We start from the raw sequence: 20,729 nt of genomic DNA, 5'->3' as shown, positions 1-20,729 counted from the left end.
GCTCCCGAAGGTCTCGGTCGGCCACGGCACCTCTCATGGCCTCGCAGTACTCATCGTCATCGCTGAGGATGTCCGTTTCCTTGATGTCCTCCTGCTCCTCATACTGAGCAAGGTCAAACTGTTCCTCTACCCAGCGGTCAGTGTCCCCACTGTGCGTGGGCTGCTGGGGCTCTTTTTCGGGGCTGCTCGTGTAGACGGCGTCTGAGTCAATGGTAAACCTGTTTCGGGCCAGCCGCCGCCTCCTCCTCCCAAGAGACTTGCTTGGGGCTGACACTGCGCACACACAAAGATAAAACCCCACAGGCTTTTTACACACGGTACAACTCTCTTTAAAAAGTTAGTCTTCCAGGGGCCCTTTATTTAACACCGCTAGGCACAAAGCGGGCAGGCTCCCACGAATGACCTAGTCATTCGGCATCCTCCCTGCGGGCAAGTCACACTTCACTCAGCTCCTCAGCACAGGTCTCTCTCCAGCTGAAAAGGGAGTTTCTGCTACTCAGATCCACAGTTGGGATAATGGCCCACAATTACTGTTCCTCCTAAGCGGTAGGCAGCCAGCCAGCCAGCACAAAGTGCATCTGTTCAGCTCAGCTTCTCACACGCAGTGCCCTGCTGTCAGCACACGGCGAAAACCAACTAGCCTTACGCCTCGGTACGGGAAATTGCTTTGTCTCAGGTAAGAGCAGCACTATAGGTTTCCAAGTAGCTACCCCAGTGCTGAAGATGCTGAAATTGTTGCATTATTTATGGGGAAGTTCGTTCCCTCTCCAGGCTCTACTACTCCCTTACCTGCTCCCTCCCTACTGGGGGCAAGAAAAAAAAATAAAATAAAACCCCCAAACCAGAAAAACTTCCAAAAGTTCCTTACTCAGCATCAGCTGGTCTACTAGCTTTTGCAACTGGCCCAATTCGCAAATTCACATCTTCTGTGTTGGAACATCTTCATAAGAGGCTTGTGAGGCAAAGCAGGGGATGAATCCTGCAGCTGAAGGACCTGCAGGCATTCCAGCGCTTTACGTGCACACACACGTAGCTCCATGGCAAGCAGGTGAACTCCGAGGTTATAGTTTGTCCCCCTCCACTAAACAGCACCTTAGCATTTTCCGGATGTATTTATTAAAATCTAGCTTAGGGGCGGGGTTCCATTTTAATATCCCTGAGCCTCCCAACATGCATTTAGTACAACGGCTCAGCAGTTGCAAATTTTAACTGTAGTGATAGGTCTGGACTCCGAGGAGATTTTAATCTCCGCAGAATGCATCATGCAAGTGCACCGAGGAGCCAAACTGAAAAAAAGGTTTGGCATCTACAGCAGAACAGCCCCACAGGCTGATCGAAGAAGCGCTGTGGTAAAGCAGTTGCATTTTGGCCCTCCTTTGACTCTTCTTCCTTACGATTTTAAGTGTCTCTGAGGCAGATGGCTAGCAACACCCCGAGTGAGAAGCCATGCTGCGAATGTTATTGGTCTGGCCTGCCCATTACAGAAGAGGAACAGAAAGCCTGGTTGTCTACATTGCTGGATCTAATGAGCAGAAAAAAAAAAACCAAACAAAAAACAACAGACCAGAACAAAATACGCAGCGGTGCCGTGTACTTTTCAGTTGGAAGCAAATGTTTCTTCCCTCCATCATCTAGTGTTCTGAAAATGAAAACCTGCTTTTCCCTGGGATTTTCTCATTGCTTTTGCCTGAAGTCAACTGAAAAGGAAAATCCATGGTTTAGGAGAGGCCGTTACAAAAGTAATAGTACCAAGTGCATGCTTCTCTAAATGTGAGAAGTAGAAGCACGTGCCCTTTAGCAATAGAGCTGAAAAGGCTAAAATGGAGGACATAACAAAGCTATCTCTTCAAACCAAGCCACTCACTCGGGGAAGATGGTTTTTCTTGTGCATTTTAGTTTAAAAGTGCTCGAGTTAGCTCAAATTTCTGTACATGCTTTTAAGAAATATGCAGTGGGCTTCTGCTTTGTTCAGCTGAAACCCATTTCCAGATTAAAGTGCACAGCCAATCGGTATTGTCAGGAATCCCATTTCTTCCTTCCAAGCCAGAAGGACCGCTCTGAAGCCGAGCCTTGAGTGCAAAGCAAGGTAAATAGAGGCAATTTAAGGCTCTCAAGAAGGTGAAGCATGGAAAACCAGCAGTTTTTACATACACAGGAGAGAACGCTAATCCTAATATACAAGTAACAGACACCACCACATGTCCTACAACGGTGCTGGGGTTACTGGGATCTTGAAAGTCTGTAGCCCTACAGTACCTGCCCTGTTCATGGCTGGCCTTGCACCTTTTAGAGCACACAATCTTTTTCCACCAAAAGGAACATATTGCTGGGATGAGGGCAAACTTTCGGTTTTAAGAAGCTGTCTTCTGTGTTTATCCCGCAGAATTGAGTGCACTGCCTTCAGAAAGTCCTTCCTGTGTTCTGGTGAACTGAAAAATAGGTGAGAATACAAAGGGCAGTGTTATTTACAGCTAAATGCTCGCTGTAAATGAGACAAATAATGACCAGTTCTGTAATTTAAGACAGTGCAAACTGACTGGCATGCACTTCCCCCAGAGAAGACTGAATTTAATACAGTATTTTCAAAGCAAAGCTAAATCTATAATCATTGCAATGCATGTCCAAGGAAACAAACGCACCATTCATTAACAAAACATTTAGCCATTCACCCCTCTTGAGGCTTCCTTTTCCTCCAATATCAACCACGCGCTTCACTTTGTCCGATAAACATCGAGTTGACCTATGGTGGCTAATTAAATCTCAGTTTGTCTCCTGTAAACACACACCAAGTAGAAGTCCTGCAACTCTCTACTGTTACGTAGCAGGAATCGGCTTGGTATCAGCTCTGTTAGACCCCGGTGAACATGTGTACCAAGTTCTTATTTGAACTCTAAACCACATCTGAGCAACCATCACAATGAAGACAGACGAGGTTTACTTAAGGAAAAGGCAGTGCCCTAAGAATAGAGGTTGGAACTTGGTGGCATGAAAGGTACCACCTGAACAAGACACATGAGCAGCTACCTGACATAAAGACCCAATGCTGGAGTTCAGTTGGATGTAAATTTGTGAAAGGAAAACTGTAATAAGGATGTTCCCATAAAGGCGCAAAGCTGATCAAATATATGCCTTTATTTTAATACATTTTACAAAATCCTGCCTGCCAGAAGTAAGGTTTTCATACTCTCTCCCCACTTCCCCTACTGGCTGTTCCCAGATTGCCTTAAAGGAAAGGCATAGGCAAGCTGGGATCCAGAGATGTTGCTGCCACTGAAGATATGGAAACACACTTACCTACAGCAAAGGTGAAACGTTCTTTCTGGCCTGCCTTCAGACTCAGATTTAACATGGACAATCTCACATACAGAATTGGTCTCTGCATCTAAAGTGAAAAGCAAGCAACGCTTCATACAACAGTTTCTCATATTTAACCCAAATTACAGCATTTATTCCATAATCCTGAAAAAATGGTTGAAGACCAACCAGGACAACAGATAATACACTGCAAATAACATTAACTCATGGCTGAAGGGAAGCAGTGGTCACGCGACTAATGAACCAATAAGACACTTAAAAATTGCCAAAATCTAGTAGTATTTTATATGCTCTCAGTCCCACAAAAATACGAAACCTCCCCCCCAAAGCTTTTCAGGTACTCCACAGAGTAATGTCACATTTTACAGCTACCTTTATGTTCTTTCCACTTATGCATTAGAAAGGGAGCAAATAGTTTAAAATTTTGGAATTTAATATAATAAGCTTTGCCTGAAGCCATCCATGACAAGAACAAAAATTGACTAGCTCTGTTGTCTCACAGCTGCAAGATTTCCTTCTAGTCCCCAGAGGGAGAACTGAGTGACCCAGAGTCAACAATAACTGTCTTGTTTTTCCAGGACCCTGACTGGTTTCAGAAAAGTACCAATAAGCTGTAGATACACAACTGGAGCTTCTGCGCCTTTGCTTCTCTCCAGGATTATTATGGATGTTAAGGTTGTGGCTTCCTTGCTCAGGCCCCAGAAGATGCATACACATGTGAACGCCCCCAGACCCTGCCAAATTCCTGCAGCAGGAACATTACCTGCACTTGCCAACGCTCGAACCTGCAGCGCTTCTAAAGGTATCATGTGGCGAAAGCGGAACGGATCCCAGTCTTCATAAATTGAAGCTCTATGTGATCCTCCCTGGAAGAATTTCAAAATTCCGTTAGGAAATGAGACACCTTGGGATAGTCAGACAAGATAGTCTCCTTTTGCTTTGCATTGAGAATACCCAGCTAGAGACTTACTGCAATGCCTGTTCTCTCACTACAACACCTTAATAACCAGCATCACTGATGTGCCTGTCTACGAAGGTCTTACTAAATTCTAGACAAAAGCAACGATTAGACCAATCAACTCTTATCAAAACATTCAGAAGTCATTTGAGGCCAATGCTGTGTTCTGTCTTCCAAGTGCACATACACTGACAAACATGCATAAGTTTTGCCTTAGTCATGCCTAAGTTATTTTGTGGCCAGCTGACTTTAGAAAACAACCATACGATCATTTCAAATCACATTTTGGTTTATGCCATATGTGGGAATCAACAAGTTTTCTGTAATACTATAAACTGTGTTCTCTATTGTAGCAAGGCATGTGTTTACTGTCAAGCTTAGCTTTAACTTTTAATCCCAAACTCCAGTAGGATCCCCCGATACATCCTGTAGTCACACCTAATTTAGCTAACAGCGTCAGCACTTGCTCAGTGGCATGCAATAGCCAGAACTGAAGCGAGTGCATTGTGTTTCACTAAGAAAGTTGACAGGCATCAGCTCTCATATTTGATTCATATACACAGATCAAAGACCCAAACGCAAGAGAGACGTTCAAGGTGATGCCTTGTTTCATGGAAGTCCACTCCACAGCATGGAATAGATGTGGCAGGCCACGGGAACGACTAGTCCAGCAGAAAGCAAAGGATAAACTAAATGACGGCTTGCAGAGAGAGCGCTGTGCCCAGGCTGAACAGCAGGTTACTCAGCATTAGCCAAAAACCTCAGTTGTGTGGCAGAGAACAAGAATCACATATGCAAAAGCATACTGTAGCACCACAGCTTTATGGAAAGCAAATCTTGATTGTAGCACCACAAATGCACACAGCATCACTGAAATAGTCCAAGCAACTTACAAGCTTCTTCTTCTGTTTGGAACCATCTTTATATACAAGGACCACAGCAGTTTTGAACACTAGAGGAGAAAGTTAGAAACAAAAAACATGTAAGTCAGTAAGGCTGGGAATGGGTGTCTTCTACGCCCAAGCACAGAGACCTTTCAACTCCTCAGACAGCCCTCACCTGAGTCAGGGAGGAAAGGCAGGACTAAACCTATCATCCCTCTTTCACATTCTTCTCCCAAAAAACCAAGCTCAACCGCTTTTAGTAGACAAAACCAGGTTACTTCAAAGTCACTTGAAACTTAAGAGTTTAAGCTACCAGTTATTGGAACAACTATTCAAGCAGCAGAAGTTCTATACAAAAATTTAATCCCCCTGGCTAAGTTCACCTCAGACATATGAGCAGCATCCAGCTACATGCAGCCAATCAAGCAGGTGAGACTGCACTTGGCCAGAACTTGAACCCCTCCCATGTGGGACAGTAGTCTACGTGGAATTAAAAAGTGAGCACCACTGGCAGGCAGAGGTGTAATCCGATTCCTCTTTTCCATCCACATGGAGCTGGAATTTGTCTTTGAAGACTCCAGTTTTCCTTGTGATTTCTTTCTTCAGGCCTCAAACGCACCCTTTGTTTTAGGATTGAATTGCATGGACATTTACTTTGGGATATTTTATGAAACCAATTTAAAGCTTTCTGGAGTAATTAAGAGTTGCTGCACATTCCTAGCAGCTTTCATGAGGCCCCTCAGTAAGGGTATGACCAGGTGCTTTCCCAGCTTACAGGAAAGCAGTCAATTTTTATATGCTCTTCCAGAGCAAAGCTGAAAGAGTATTCTTTTGTTATCTGTTTGGTATAAAACAAAAATAAAAATCGTCGGCTTCCTAACCAGCATCACTTTCTGGAAACAACAAGGAAAAAGTCTGTTGAGTGTAAAGAAATTTAGAAACAAATAAAGAAAACCTAGCATACTCTGCATTACTTGATATAATTCTGAAAGTAAAAAAGAATTATTTAGCCAATATAAGCAATCATGTACCTTTCCAAGGGACCATACTCCACTGCAGTGGAAAGGCCTTGAGATTTATGCCAAGAGCAGTTTCAATTTCTAGTTTGGCCACCCAAGATAGACTACTTGGAGGCAGACAGACCACTCCAAAGCAACTCACTGAGGGTCCTGGCTTAGCTTTTAAGCCCTTTTAAAAGCTTAGATATACTTGTCGTGGCAAAAGTCACAGCAAAAAAAGGCAAAGCCTCTTCAAGTCCCCAACTCCATCCTACAGGATGTGAAATAGTTACTTGGCATTGATCAGACTACCAGACTATATCCTTTCAGAGACAAATACCTTTCTAGGTAGCTCTCAATTCATAGCCTTGGACACAGGTTTCAGAAACTCTTGTACTATTACAACAGTCATCTCCAAATTCTTCACAAGATTTAGATCAACACGGAACAGAATTTGACTGTTGCAGTGAGGAGACAAATACGGTTTTAGGTTCCAGTCAATCTTGCAGAAGGCAACGCTCAACTACCTTCAACAAATATCTGCTAAGGCACAGTCGACAGTCTTTGAGGCATGCGAAATAAAATTACTAGGATACAAACCAAATGCTGCCAGCTCAGGTTCCTTCTTCCATTTCCCCAGTGAAGCAGGAGGATTCAGCCATATCACTGTATTATGCAAGAGCAAGTCCCCCATCGAAAGGTCTGCAACCTGCCAACACAAACACATGCACAGACACAATGTGTAATCAGTTCAAGAAAGCTTACTTGAATTTTCAGCTCAAGAAAACTTGCTTGAACTTTATTCTTAAACAAACACCCACCCCACCACCCCCCCCAAGCAAACTTCTGGAATATTTAATCAGATGACTGCAAGCGTGTGCAAACAGACTGTGACAGCTGGCAATAGATGCATGTAAATCTTTAATTGGTGAGCATAAATTCAGAGAAGTCAAACTCAGACTCCATCTCTCATAATTTGGTGGGAAGTGAAGGCAAAACCCAGATGTTTTCCTTGCATTTGTTGCTCCTTTGTCTATCTTTCTCCCAACCAGTTTCTTTCTATTTTGTTTGAATATTTAAGCATAGCCCATCGCACACACAACACAGTTTGGGGTAGAGTTTAGAGACCGCATCACATGAAGTGGTCAAAGCGCTTCCTCCCCACAGTTGCTACGGCTCTTGATTTTGCCCAAAGGCTCACCTGTGAAAACCACATTGCTGGAAATGGACTAATAAAGGAGCTCATAACAACTGTTATGAGATGCCTACTACTATTACAGCAACCGGAACTTTGACTTATGGTCTCCCAGAGTGACAAAATCGAGGGCTATCCCCACTCTAGGGGCCACGTTATCCCATTCCTCCACCCTCCTTCTCAGGGAAGTCTGACTTTTGCCACAGGATGCCACAGACACCATCAGTACAACAACCGGAGGTCTCCCTGATAACAAGAGCAACGTCAAGATACGTGTTTACCGTCTCCTCTCCCAGATTAACACCAAACCACATTTGCTCTCCCAACAGATATCCTGACACACTCTCTCCACCATTGCTTGCCAACACCAACCATAGTCTCTGCCCTCTACCCACCATCTGGATCCTCCCTCCCTGCTGCTGCTATGCAGCTCTCACACCCAAAGCTTCCTCAACGCTACCGAATCCCAGACCTTCTTTGCCTTGTAACCCAACGCCTCTTATGTTTGTTCTTCACCCTGGCTGTTGGCAAAACCCCATTGCTATTGCTTCAAACAGTCATGTCTTTCTCCAGCCTTCACCCACATCACTGCTCCCATTGGCCCTTTTAGTGTGTGTCTACCTCTTCCGTGAGTCCCCCTTGACCCGACCCCGTTCCCCCCTTACTGCCTACCACTCTCCTCCACTGTGCCGCTGGACTGCAGACCCACATTTTATTGGTAAACAGAGAGTCCAGGTCTCAGTCTGAAACTTCAGGATACCTTCTCTGGGTTTCTGAGACAGTCAGCCACAACTGAGCCACGCTGGATCTTCACTTGTCTGCATATGCGCCATATGAGACATCTAGACCAAAGCCCAAGGCAATCTTTTATATCAAGCCCACTAACACACTTTCTAAAGGAGAAACAGCAGTTTCTCAAGCACCGCACCTCACATTTTGAGCTTTTTAAAGCAATTGAAGAGCAAAGTACAGACTTGCCTCAGCATGCCAGTCCACTCACACTGGTGGGGCAAGGTTATTTATGTGGAACAAGGAAAGCCAAGACATGGACCTCAAAATAGGGACCTGCAGGTCAGGATGTGATTTTTACCCAAGCACAACACTGAAGGTGGATTAACCCGCTACTTCTTTACATTTGTCCCACTCACTGAACCATACATGGAAAAAGAGTTTTTGAATTGGATTGGGATTTATCTGTTTGCACCAGGATCCACTTAAATGACACAGCACGAAAGGTAAATATTTGATACAATTTAACATTCACGCTACAGGCGCCAAAATAACAGCCTTTTTCTCTTAAATTTGGTCATCTGTTACCTCTTTTTTCTCCCCTGTTTGTTCGGCTATAAGTTGGTCAAACACGGCCCCGTATTCTTCATGGATTTTCTGCATTTCATTAATGTGGCTGGCAACTTTGTTCATTGTTTTTATGGCCACTAGAAGAAAGACAGAGAGATAGGGGAAGAGACCAAAGGTATTTTCAAGCCTCTGAGAGGAAGGGGCAGGAGAAGCGTTCTAGATCAGATGTTAAACAGGGAAGAGCAACATAGGTTATCTCCTTACCATCAAGGTGATAATGTTCTTCACTGTCTACATCTGTCAGAGCAAAGAGCTCCTTCAGCGGGAGAGGGTATTTCAGTATCCGCTGGATGGGTTTGATGAGGTAAGACTCCAGTGTGGAGGAGTGCTGCCGTCGGGGATTCTGAGCATCCAGAAATGCCTTGAAAGCAGTGTCTGTCTTGGCTGGAAGATTAAAATGAAGCGATTAAATAAATTAAAAATCATAACAGCTGCCCTGATAAAGTGACTTTTCCAGCTTTAAATTCATTTATCCAGAGACATCGTGCAAGGAAGTACGGATTTATCAGGTCCACAGTATTAGATTTATGCACTTCAGGTTCTGAGTTACTAACACTTTGCCACAGATATGCTATTTATGATTTAACATCAGGAACCCACCTACCGTACCAATACATGCAGTTTTTTAATTTCACTATCCACAGTATTTCTGGATTTGCAGCTACTCTAGACCCACATAAATTGTTTTAATCATCTGTTTCCTTTAAGAAATGGCTCAAACTGGATATTTGTAAGAAGTCACTACTCGTGAGTCTCATAAGACAGGTATACCCATAATATTGGTAAGTCTAGTTATTGTTACCTCATTAAACCTTAAAATGCAGTACTACACAACAACAAGAAAAATCCAGTGCTAGTAAGGAGGCAGGAAGCAGTAAACTTATGATGGTACACCATATTTTGGGAGCTCAGGCAGACTGGACAACTGATTGCTGTCATCTTTTCTGCCTGACTGCTACTGAATTTATAAAAATACCATTTTCTCTATTGCTCCCTCTACTAGAACATAAATTTGTATGGGGAGGGAAGTATGGAGAAGGTGGCATTTTTAGACATGCAAGTTATTCAGTGCAGGAACAATTCCACACAATTGCTTTATTAGAGCCATGTCCCCTGACGAGGTTGGGTGGGGTTTTTGCAGTTACCTGATTTCAATAAAATAACTTCAGTTTCAACTCCAAAAGCTACCTGCACCTCAGCCGAGGACACCAAATTACACTTGAAATCCAATCTCTTAAAAAGCCTGGGAGTGTAATAAAATGTTAAGTTCTGTTTGTGCAATAATTCGAGCACAACTATTTCTCATTTATAAATACAGTCAGCAATGAAAAAACAAAACAAAACAATGAGATCTACCTAGTCTATGGCCTTAACATTCAAGTCTGACAAAACAATGCCAAAAGAGAGCATGGATGTGACTAGCAACAAGTAATTTATTCATGAATTCCAAGTATTCTTTGCAGCATGGTAAATAAGAGTTTACAAGTAGAAATGAAAAAAAAATGTGCACAGAAAAAAAAAAACAAACCAAACAAACAAAAAAACACCCCACCTAGAAAAAAAAAACCACAAACCCCAAAACTTTTGGTTGTCAGGCATACAGATGTACTTTGAAAAATAAGAGCTCGTGCCATAACGGCATTGGTCCTACAACTGGAACCATTTGTTTTTTTAACATCTTGGCCAAAAATGAATTGCATGAAGCACTGCTAACTCTGAAAGATTAACACTTTCACAGGGGAAAAAAACCCCATCACTCCATTGCAAAGAGGCCCATGAGCATTTATAAGCCAGACCACAGCTCATTTACCTCCATCTCAGCAAGCCAAGCTCTGCTAGGAATTTGTACATGGAAACTTCTCAGGCAAATTGGAACAAAGGTAAGAGGAGGAAGAGAGGGGAGAGCACAGTGAAGTTAAAATATTTAGACAGCTTCCATAAAACATTCTCCCAGGCTGATCCTTTCCTACTGGCTGTCAGCGTTCAACCACATTGGCCAGAACTTCAGTGGGATTGCAACTAGCAAGAATTCATGGCACAAACTCTAGGAGGATCCAGAGGTCATTACAAGCATCACCATTCTCGGTTCCAAAGTACACAGCGATCCATTAGCACATGCCACATCACCCATTTCTGAAAACCTTCCACTCCCCACATGACTGAAAAGAAACTGAACATGTCAGGGGAGAATAAATTAAGTGTGTGGGGAAAAAATACATGCGAGGTTAATGACCTGTTGTAATGAGCTACTCGGGTATCATTACATTGATGGTGGTCCAGAAACACCCATGGCACTGAGCTCTCTGCGAGTCTCTCAGGCCAAATGGGCGTACTTCCCTACTGCGAAGGCTCCTGGAGAGCAATGAGGCACACATATGCCTTCATTCTTCCACCACGACTTGCCCTGCATGGTTTGGGGTGAAGTGGCCACCTGTCATCATCCACAAGGAAAACCTGTGCCAACCCAAACCAATGTGTCACTGCGACATCTCTCCCTGTGCACACCTAGGTCTGTTTGTCCAGCACACAGCTCTTACCTTTCACCAGTACTTTGGGGACTTTTGTATGGCTGGCACAGAAGGCACTGTACAGCTTGAACCGGTCAGCGTAGTAAAGAAAGGAACCACCCAAGGAAAACAACACTTTCTAGGATTTAAAAAGGAAAAAAAAAAATATTAGGAAAAAAAGCACATAAAAACCAGATAGTTATTTTCCCTTCTGCCAGGTCACCTGAAGTTTCCATTTAACTTATAGATGACAGGACACTGCATTTTTAGAGTGCTTTCACACCATCTGGCAAGAAAAACAGACCCAGCCTTGGTGCCTGGATTCGGGCTATGTGATTAACACCATTAGCCAAGTTCCAGTCAGGATGATCTGGAGACACAACTGACTATACAGAGGGCTAGGTTCACAGCTCCAGAACTGTATTTATGTGCCTGAGCTTAAAACCTTATTGATCTCTACTCCACTCTCATGAGACCCCACCTGGAGTACTGCATCCAGCTCTGGGACCCCCAACATAAGGACATGGATCTGCTGAAGCGTGTCCAGAGGAGGGCCACAAGGATGATCTGAGGGCTGGAGCACCTCTCCTATGAGGAGAGGCTGAGAGAGTTGGGGCTGTTCAGCCTGGAGAAGAGAAGGGTCCGGGGAGATCTTATTGCAGCCTTCCAGTACCTAAAGGGGGCCTATAGGAGAGCTGGGGAAGGACTTTTTACCAGGACATGAAGTGAGAGGATGAGGGGCAATGGCTTTAAACTGGAAGAGGGCAGGTTTAGATTAAACATTAGGAAGACATTTTTTACTTTGAGGGTTGTAAGGCACTGGAACAGGTTGCCCAGAGAGGTTGTTGAGGCCCCATCCCTGGACGTGTTCAAGGCCAGGCTGGACGTGGCCTTGGGCAACCTGGTCTAGTGGGAGGTGTCCCTGTCTATGGCAGGGGGGTTGGAACTCGATGATCTTCAAGGTCCTTTCCAACCTAAACCATTCTATGATTCTATGATCTAAGTAATGATCGGAGGTCTTAAAGCTCAGAGCACATAGTGGTCACAGAGGCTTCCTCCACTAAAAAAAAGTATCTCTGTGCTCTCTGTTAAGGGCACGTTTCCTACAAAACAAAAGCTGTGTCCTAGTTACACAAGGGCGCTGTTCGTGATTGCTGCTTATTTTAAACAAGCACCTGATGGCAAAGCCATATGCGAACAAAAGAAGACAACTTCTTTCAGTAGTTCTTCCAGGGCTGTACATGAGCTGAAGAGCAATCCCAGTGGAATTATTATTATTCATCAAGACATCCTGTCCTCTGCCAAGGTGAGTGCTCAAACAAGAGTAAAATTCCCCAAAGACTAAGTAGTGTATCATCTACTTGCCATATATCCAGTATGTGAGTGCATGTCCACATTTTCCTGTTTTTTAAATGAAGTTTATATAGCTTTAGTTTACATTTCTACCTTTGATGCACATCTGCTGATAGTTCGAAGTATTTGCCATACAGTTCCGCTATGCATCAAAAGTCCAAATACAGAATTCAATTTACAAAGACTTTATGTAACTTTCCATTTCTAGCTTTTCCGACAGCCCAAGACAAGAAATCTGGCAGAAGGGCAAGAATAGCATCTAAAAGCACATGGTGTTACAGATTTCTAGTGCTCTATAAGGCTAAATGTAGCATAAACTACAATTGTAGCAGGATGTTTTTCAAACAGTTCCAGTATTAGCTAACAATTAATCTCGAGTGTTAGTAGATATAGGTTGTTACATGAACAGTGACAGTAGTCAGACAAATATGATAAAGAGGGTTAAAGGACTACTCAGGATGTAAACAATGAGATTACCTTAAATTGCTCAACTTTTTCAAGCTTTTCCAGGTCTGGAACCAGCCTTACTCCATCTTCAAGAGTTTTCAAGAACTCTACCTGGAATGCTACCATTTCAGTCAGATTCCCAAAGAGAACATCCAGCTAATAAGAGAAAAAAAAGCAAGATGTTGAAAATAGCACTTTGCAGCTGAATCACGTTTTCTAGAACTTCAGTAATTCTCAGTCCAATTGTATAATCAGTGTGATGTTAGGAATAAAACCCCTACAGGCTATACATTATTGAGCAGTACCTTTATACTCTACTCAATCCATGATTTTAAAAGAAATGGAATTCAAAATTTCTCCATAGGCCTTGCTCAGACAAGTCAGTCAAGCTGGGGGGTACGGAGAGTTGAGCTAAGTAGCAAAAAGATAAGCAACAGATAACATACCTCATCTGGTGTGAGGAAAGTTTCTTTTTGTAGAGGCTTCAGGTATCTCTCCATTAAACAGTTTAAGTCCTAAAAATTCAGAAAAAGATTACCATGTTGGTTCCTCGAAATGCCTCTGAATATTTAATGAAGTGGCAAAGATCACCATTTACTTAGTCTATGAATTTTTCTGTTTCACGCATAAGACAAAATAGTTGGATTTCACAGAATTTAAGATAGTAAAAAGAAACATTTACACAGTGTTACTTACAAAATCAATACCAGCTGTCATTGAGCAGCATTCCTCTGCACACCAGCTAAGTAATTTCAAAATGACAGCATAAGAATTTGGAAAGCCTACTTTTTTTCAGAAGTTTAAATTAACTATTCTAGGGACAGATTGCAGAACTGAATGTAAGTTAACTAAGAGATACGTGCATGACACACAGTTTGAAGTATTTGAGAAAAAACTACCAAAGTTTTCCAGAAGGAGGAAAAATATTAGTAGACTGAAACAATACATTGAGACCACTTACTTTGACATAGGTGCGTTCTGTCTCGAGCAGTTCACAGATAACCTTTCGCAGTTTATCTGCATCTGTGAGCTGTCTCATGGTGGCCAGCTGGGGTCCTGTAAATTCCTGAGGATGAGCACTTGAATCAGAAGGGTTCATTTCATGCAGACTGCGACAGAAAGCAGCGACCTGCTCCGTACTCTTTAAAAAGAAGGAAGAGGAAAGAGCAGCGGTGATATTTAAAGTAAGAGCTATAGGAACGATAGAGCTGAGAAGCCTTTGCAGCTAAGCAGTTGCAGCTTGGGGGCTTTTTAACAGATACAAAAGTCCAGAAATGCACACATCATTTCATATAACTGTCTTTCCTATCTCTCAGTGACTGGGGATAATGGGGAGGGGAAGAGTTGCACAATTCAAGTTAACTGAAGTGCTGCTCAGTAACATTTCTGGTTCCAGATAAGCATAAACTTTTAATTAAAATAGGCTCATCCAGCGCTTAAGATTGAAAAACAAACAAACAAAAAGGCCTAAGATTCAGGAACCAAAAATGACTGTGCAAACAAAACACACGCCCCAGCCCTCTGCCAGTTCCCTAATCGAGTTTGCAACAGTCCTGCGAATAGCTGAGTCAACACAGCCAAGGAGACAAGGTGGAGACAGAAACTGTTTAAGCTGTTTTTCAGGGAAGCAGAGCCATATGGGGAACCAGAGCCCCTCAGGCTTCAAACGCAAGCTCTTCAGGAAAGTAACTGTATATCTGTTCTGCATCTGGAAGCATGTCTTGCAGGGTGAATTTATTCCCTGTAAGTCAGGTTTTTCAGAGCTGCTCCATCTAGCTGGTTTCTTTAATGTTTAATCAGCTGTCTTTATATAAAGACAGTTATCCTCTCTTCACCTCCTCATGTTAGATCATCTTCTCGCATCTTTTGTTACACTGAAAAGCTTGAAGCAGGTACAGTCTCTGGTGTCAGTGACAACAGCCCCAGGCTTCTAGGGTTGCCAAAGCACCGGCGGCGTGCCCTGTCTCCATCCCTCCCAGAGACCTGGAGTGGGCACAGGAGGGAAAAGACCTGCTGCATTTGATCACACCTCTCTAACCTTCTGCATCTAATCCTGCCATCATGTCTTAATCCCGATTTAGATGCTTCCCGGCACTGCCTCTATATCTCTCCAGCCCATACTAAAACAACTTACCCAAAATTAGCCTGTTCGAACAGAGAATATGCAGGGAGAGAAGAGATGGTGGGGGGGTGGGGAGAATAAAGCACACCACCACCCTGCAGTTAGGAGACAGCGCACTGCTCCCCAGAAGATCACTTCACTCCCACCATCTGGTCGCAAAACATGATCCAGAGCCTGAACTACCCCACACCTTCATGATGACCGAGGCTGAAAAAAATCTCTGCATTTTTTTAAGCTGTGCAGTCTGCTCACATACAGCTATTTTCCTCTCTCAGTGCTCCTATAGCGCTACACAGCCAAGAAGCCCAAGAGGAGCATTAACCAACCTAGTGATAAGTAAGGGATTTCCTTCTATAATACAGTTACTTTCCCCAAAGGTATCTTATGGCTGCAAATGCTCACCTGAGAGTACCGCTGCAAGGCATATTAGCAAAGGTGTTTGTTATGTAAACGATAATTTTCTTCAGAACACAAATGTAAGCAATGAACTAATTGTAAATGACGCCTATACAAAAGTGCCTTTCAGACACCGTTTATTACAGGAAAAACATTCATCTTCAATATCTGAGGTTTAAAATCAGATGAGGAAGAAAGGGAAAACGTAAGTTGAGGGCAGGGGGAAGCAGTGAGTTGAACCAGTCCGTTTCCAACTAACTCAGCTTCTGGCAACAGTGCATGTCACAGAGTTGGATTCATTATATAGTCACAGAAATTCCTTTTATTTCTCAGCCAGGTTCCACCTATACTTGCTGTATTCTTAAGTATACCCAAAGCATACCCCAACTTTTAGGTTAAGTTTGCATTAGGTTTCAGTAGGTGCAATCTTGATCCCAACAGTCCAAAATCCACAACGCACAGTAGGTGAAAGTCTGGCTCCTGCACAGGCAAAAAAACCTGCCCGAGTTACCTGCTCTGCTGGAAAGGGACAAAAACCTGACAATTAATAAATGTTAATCTAAGCCTGCAGAGACCCAGAATAGGCAGGGTTTCCCTCAGAAACATTAAGCTTTGTTAAGGCTATTTCCTGGAAGAATTTTTGAGGAAGGCATTTTGTGACATTTTGTTCTAAGAGCCAACTGTACAATTAAAAAGAGTTATAATGTATAAAGCACAATATGGATCAAACTCCAAAAATAAACCAAGTGTTTTAAGCAGTTCATGCTTGATACCCCTCAGACAGCTCACCATCCCGTGCATTAGCTTGCAGTAAGTTGCAGGGAAAGATGGGTCACCCAGAAAGAGCGCGAAAATCCACTTACACCATGAAACACCAGCTAAACACTAACAAGTAGCTGAAAATTGGATAACTGAGCAGGAATAGTTACACCCATATGCCAAAAAGGAATCATAGGAGACTTTTAAAAGCCTTATCTCTCCTTGTGCACACTTAACTGCTCGCTGCTTTCAGCCATGCCCAGCTCCAGCCAGCAGCCGCCAAGCTCTGCCTTGCCACTGCCCTGCCTCACATCTTTTGCGTATTTCCCAAGTATCATTCACCTGATACTCTTTGGACAGATGAAAGAGCCTCAAGCACAATAATGCTGACAAAACTGTTTTCTTGCTTGTTCATTGAAGAAATAGTCATTTCATTCCTGAACGTAGTTCATTCTACCTCATATTTACTTAAAAAAAAAAAAAAAATCTATTTCTAGGCAGAAAGCAGATGCATATTGCACCCAGGGAGGTTCAGAACACAACGATTTTGCTGAAAGCTCTTGAACAGTATTAACAAAAGCCTCTCTGTCCCCATTTTCCTAGAGAAAGTGGGTAGAGTAGAGAAGGGCTGGAAGAGAAACAGATCCTTTTATCTCCCAGTACCAGCTCTGTTTGCCAGCTGCAACAATGATAGCACTGAACTAGGAGAATTACGGCATCACACTTCAGGCACAATTCTGCGAGCAATCCCATCTAGCAACCTTCAAATGAGATGGAGGGCTTGCACAACCGGGCTGTTAAGCGAAGTTTACTTTGTAAGTACATTAAGCCCTCCTCTGCAGGGGGCTCAGCAGAGGAGCTAAGCTCACATCCTTCCCCCATGCAGGAGGAGCAAGTCCTTAAACTCACCAAGCACGTTGATGCTGCCCACGGTGGGGAGTTTTGGCTGCCTGCCCTATAGTTGTGAGAGCAGAATGCCATTTCCCCTTGCACTCACCGTATAAAGGCATACGGGTGCCTGGCCATCAGGCAGATTGTCCCCTTGAGTGGCATGCAGCACCTCCATTTCGCCACGGACGGCAAACTCTAAGCAGTATTGATCTCGCAAACAAAACTCAGGCAAGTTGCACGCTTTCACACATTGCCAGGACTGCTAATGACATCGCACAATAACAAAAAGCCTCTGCAGGGTATATATATTACAGCTCAGCCTCGAATTTATAACCTGAAAATTAAAACAGCATGAAAATCCATTTAACTGCTAATTACTTAGACTAGTCGCGTTGCACAGTAGATCTGCTCACCAAATACAGCATACGGTACAGAGAGTCGCCGGCTCTCCCAGTGCTTTCGTTCTTGAGTTTACGGTTAACTCTCCAAAGAGCCGACATCGCTGGAAAGACAGTATTGCCAGAGCTGTCACTCAGCTAGGACGAAAATCCCAGCTCTCCACATATTCAGCTGATCTGAAAGGCTTTCCCACTCCAGACTGATACTCCGTGCTGCCTACTTGGCACACAACACAGAAGATGACTGCATTCTAATAAGGAAGGGCAGTGACCATATTTCTCTAAGCAAAGCCTTTCCGCGTGTGTCATTTGCTGCTGGCCTCGTTCGCTCACCACATCAGCTGGAATTAAGAGCCGGCTACCAGGCAAAGCTGAGAACTCAGCGCTGCTTTTCATAGACTCGTTAAGAGGAAAACTTCAGCAGAGAGGCTGAAACGCAGCAAGGCGGAGGTGAAGGCAGCCCGGGAATATAAATGTCTGTTGCCTGTGGCTGAGCATGAGCCGATTGGCTACGAACAGCACTGCCGAAGAATATTAAACATCTGAAGGGACAGAGGCACAGAATTAAAAGAACTTAAAAAAGCCAGTTATGCGACTGGAAAACCTACCCCTCAAATCCCTGTTTTAATCCTTTCACATCTATTGCAATACGTCGAAGGTTTTGAGACTTAATTCTGGTCTTGAATAATGCTGCAGAGAGAAGACGACCTATTTTCTCTGAAAAAATACCTCTAAATGGTATAAGCATGTACACACACAGCCCATTACAGCATGCTCCCCTAAGCACAACTGCTGCAAGGTAATTAGCTTTCATTTCAAGAGGCAGATGTCTTTAATTAGAAACAGGGAGAAATGAGTGTCCTGCAGTATTTTAACTGATGATGGCTTTTAAAACACATCCCAAATCAAATTCAAAGGAGCGTTACAGGAAAAAACATGCACAAAGACTGCTCTTAAGATACAACACACCACCTATCTTAGCCTTTGGTAACCTGCAACGCTAAGCACTCACATAGATAATCAGTTTTCAGGGCACCTCTTTTAAGCCTCGATTTATTCTACAATATTTAAAAGGTCAAAACAGTCAGGTCACCACAGAGGCAAGTAACCATTTAAGAAACTACTCCGGTGTGAAATGTTCCTGATATTCTGTAGAACTGGAGACTGACAGATGGGGGTACCATCTAGATTTCATAAACAGCCTGAAATTTGACTTCACATGCTAGGTGAAAACAAGCCTGAAGAGGTGGCACAGAGCAGGCTTCCCTTTCTCCTGCTCTCCTCCTCTGGTCTCCCACACAAAATGGGGAGAGACAGGAAAGTCGGGAGCCCACCCCAGAGCAGAAGCAAGAGGGAACACAACTCAGGCCACTGCCAGTTGCATGGCTTAAAGGAAAAGAGTTGCACCCAAAAAGCGTACCTGCTTGCTACTGTTTACATAGATTTCAACCCAAGAGACACCGTACCTAAGAGGGCTGGCTGACACTGGGAAGGCATCACGAAATTAGATAGGGAGTGAGTCCAAAGAACAACAGCTATCCCACACCACTGCACTGCAGATGCCTCAAGCCACCTTGGAAACGAGTTTCTAGTATTTTATCGGAATAGTTCTATAGACATCCCATTTTTGCTTATAATTATGATTGCTTTGATAATAGTGATGGAGAAGTAAACTCCGTGTTATCAGGTCTTTCAGATATACAGAAGATAAGATTTTCAGAAAAGGGAGGAATCCTCAGAGCTGCTGGTGAACCCTTCAAATCCTTCATCACCATCAACAGCTTGGAGGCTTTTGCAGATTAAGAAACAAATGCACCACTACTAAGGAAACACACACCCACGTGCACACATGCTGGTCTGGGGGAAGGGAACAGACAGCTGGGAGGGAGGAGGAGGAGAAGGGAAGACACATTTGAGTACCTCCTGTGTTATACATCCACCTATTCACCTACATGATAAAATTCAGGTAAGTCCAAAGGGACCCAAGCCCAGCTTTTGGTAGGATTTCACACAGCTTACCTTCATAAAAAGCCTACCCAGCTTGTGCTACAAGAGCGGCTGAAGGAGAGCTGCGGCGCTGCGTTCCTCTCCTTTTCCCATGAATTATTAACTCTCCCCTAGGATCGCGTCGCTGGCTGGAGAGCCGGGACGTTTCCTTGGAGAAGCTCAGAGCTCTTCTCTGCAGCGCTCTGCGGGCATCAGCAGACCACCAGCACCACAGTACAGAGCGGTGGTGTTTGCAGGATTCAGCCCTGCCTCAGGATCATGCTATCGCAAGGCAAAAGGCAACCCAAACGCTATTTTCGGATCTTCAGCTGCTGATGCTGCATATGTGCTGAAAGAAGAGGAACTCTGCATTTAGCTGGGAGGCTCCAGCATAGTTTAACTGGATTTCCTCTGCTGCCCAGCGGTGAATGGATAAGAGTGCTCCTGTCCTGCTGTTGCCAAGAAGGGCAGAAAATAAAGTCTCCCCTGAACACCATCCGAGGGATACTGGAAGCTGTGGCAGTAATGGTGATACAAGGTAACATGCCCCTCCTGGTAGTATGAGGGCAGAGTGTTTCACTTCCCACGTACAAAAATAACCCGTGTAGAACAGCGCTGAGGACATCAGCTTAATCTTCTGTGCCATAATCCTAGGCGCATGGAAAGGTGTGGCAGCGGATGGACAGGAAAACGCCTTTGCTTTTTTCCTCACCCCACCAGCCGGGTGGCAACTTTCCATGGAAAAACACATGTTGCAGACTCCTTACTCCCCACGCAGATTGGCTTTAAAAGCAAAGGGATTAGGAAAACCCTCCCGTTGATTGAGCTTTTTTAGGTTAGGGGTTTTTTTCCCATTGTTGTTGTATTTAAAAATTAGCGTGTGATTAGTAAGCAATAACATCCTCCCCACTACTGCGTACTGGAATTCTCTATAGGCATTGCAAAATAATTTGGGGGTTTCTGCACCTTTCCTTAGAGAGGAAACACAAAGAAAGCCCACTTAGTACAGAGCTCTTCTATGTGAACAGGGACAGTGGCATTCATGAGTTTGCCAAATTGAGCACACTGTATATATACTGTATGTACAAGTGTGCTGCCGTTTTTATGAAAAACCATTTCATTCAGTTTGTCCCATAACAAACAGAATGTGAAGTAAAATGC

The 20,729-nt window shown here is 43.7% G+C and overlaps 1 protein-coding gene across 1 annotated transcript in view; it reads right to left on the bottom strand.

Annotated features, from left to right (window-relative positions):
• The window catches only part of TIAM1 (T-cell lymphoma invasion and metastasis 1), an 83,022-nt gene that overhangs the window by 505 nt on the left and 61,788 nt on the right, over nt 1-20,729 (bottom strand). Inside the window, exons 14-25 of the mRNA XM_009894894.1 lie at nt 13,978-14,157; nt 13,463-13,531; nt 13,047-13,172; nt 11,247-11,355; nt 8,914-9,093; nt 8,668-8,786; nt 6,756-6,864; nt 5,167-5,225; nt 4,079-4,181; nt 3,295-3,382; nt 2,257-2,429; nt 2-273 (exon numbers count right to left, since the gene is read on the bottom strand). Of these exons, the coding sequence (XP_009893196.1) occupies nt 2-273; nt 2,257-2,429; nt 3,295-3,382; nt 4,079-4,181; nt 5,167-5,225; nt 6,756-6,864; nt 8,668-8,786; nt 8,914-9,093; nt 11,247-11,355; nt 13,047-13,172; nt 13,463-13,531; nt 13,978-14,157 (1,587 nt within the window). The remainder of the gene's footprint in view (nt 1; nt 274-2,256; nt 2,430-3,294; nt 3,383-4,078; nt 4,182-5,166; nt 5,226-6,755; nt 6,865-8,667; nt 8,787-8,913; nt 9,094-11,246; nt 11,356-13,046; nt 13,173-13,462; nt 13,532-13,977; nt 14,158-20,729) is intronic.

The sequence above is a fragment of the Charadrius vociferus genome, unplaced genomic scaffold (genome assembly GCF_000708025.1).
Source record: "Charadrius vociferus isolate BGI_N301 unplaced genomic scaffold, ASM70802v2 scaffold201, whole genome shotgun sequence".
Taxonomy (NCBI): Eukaryota; Metazoa; Chordata; class Aves; order Charadriiformes; family Charadriidae; genus Charadrius; species Charadrius vociferus.
The sequence above is the reverse complement of the archived record's forward strand: the minus strand, read 5'-3'. Positions and strand labels throughout refer to the sequence as shown.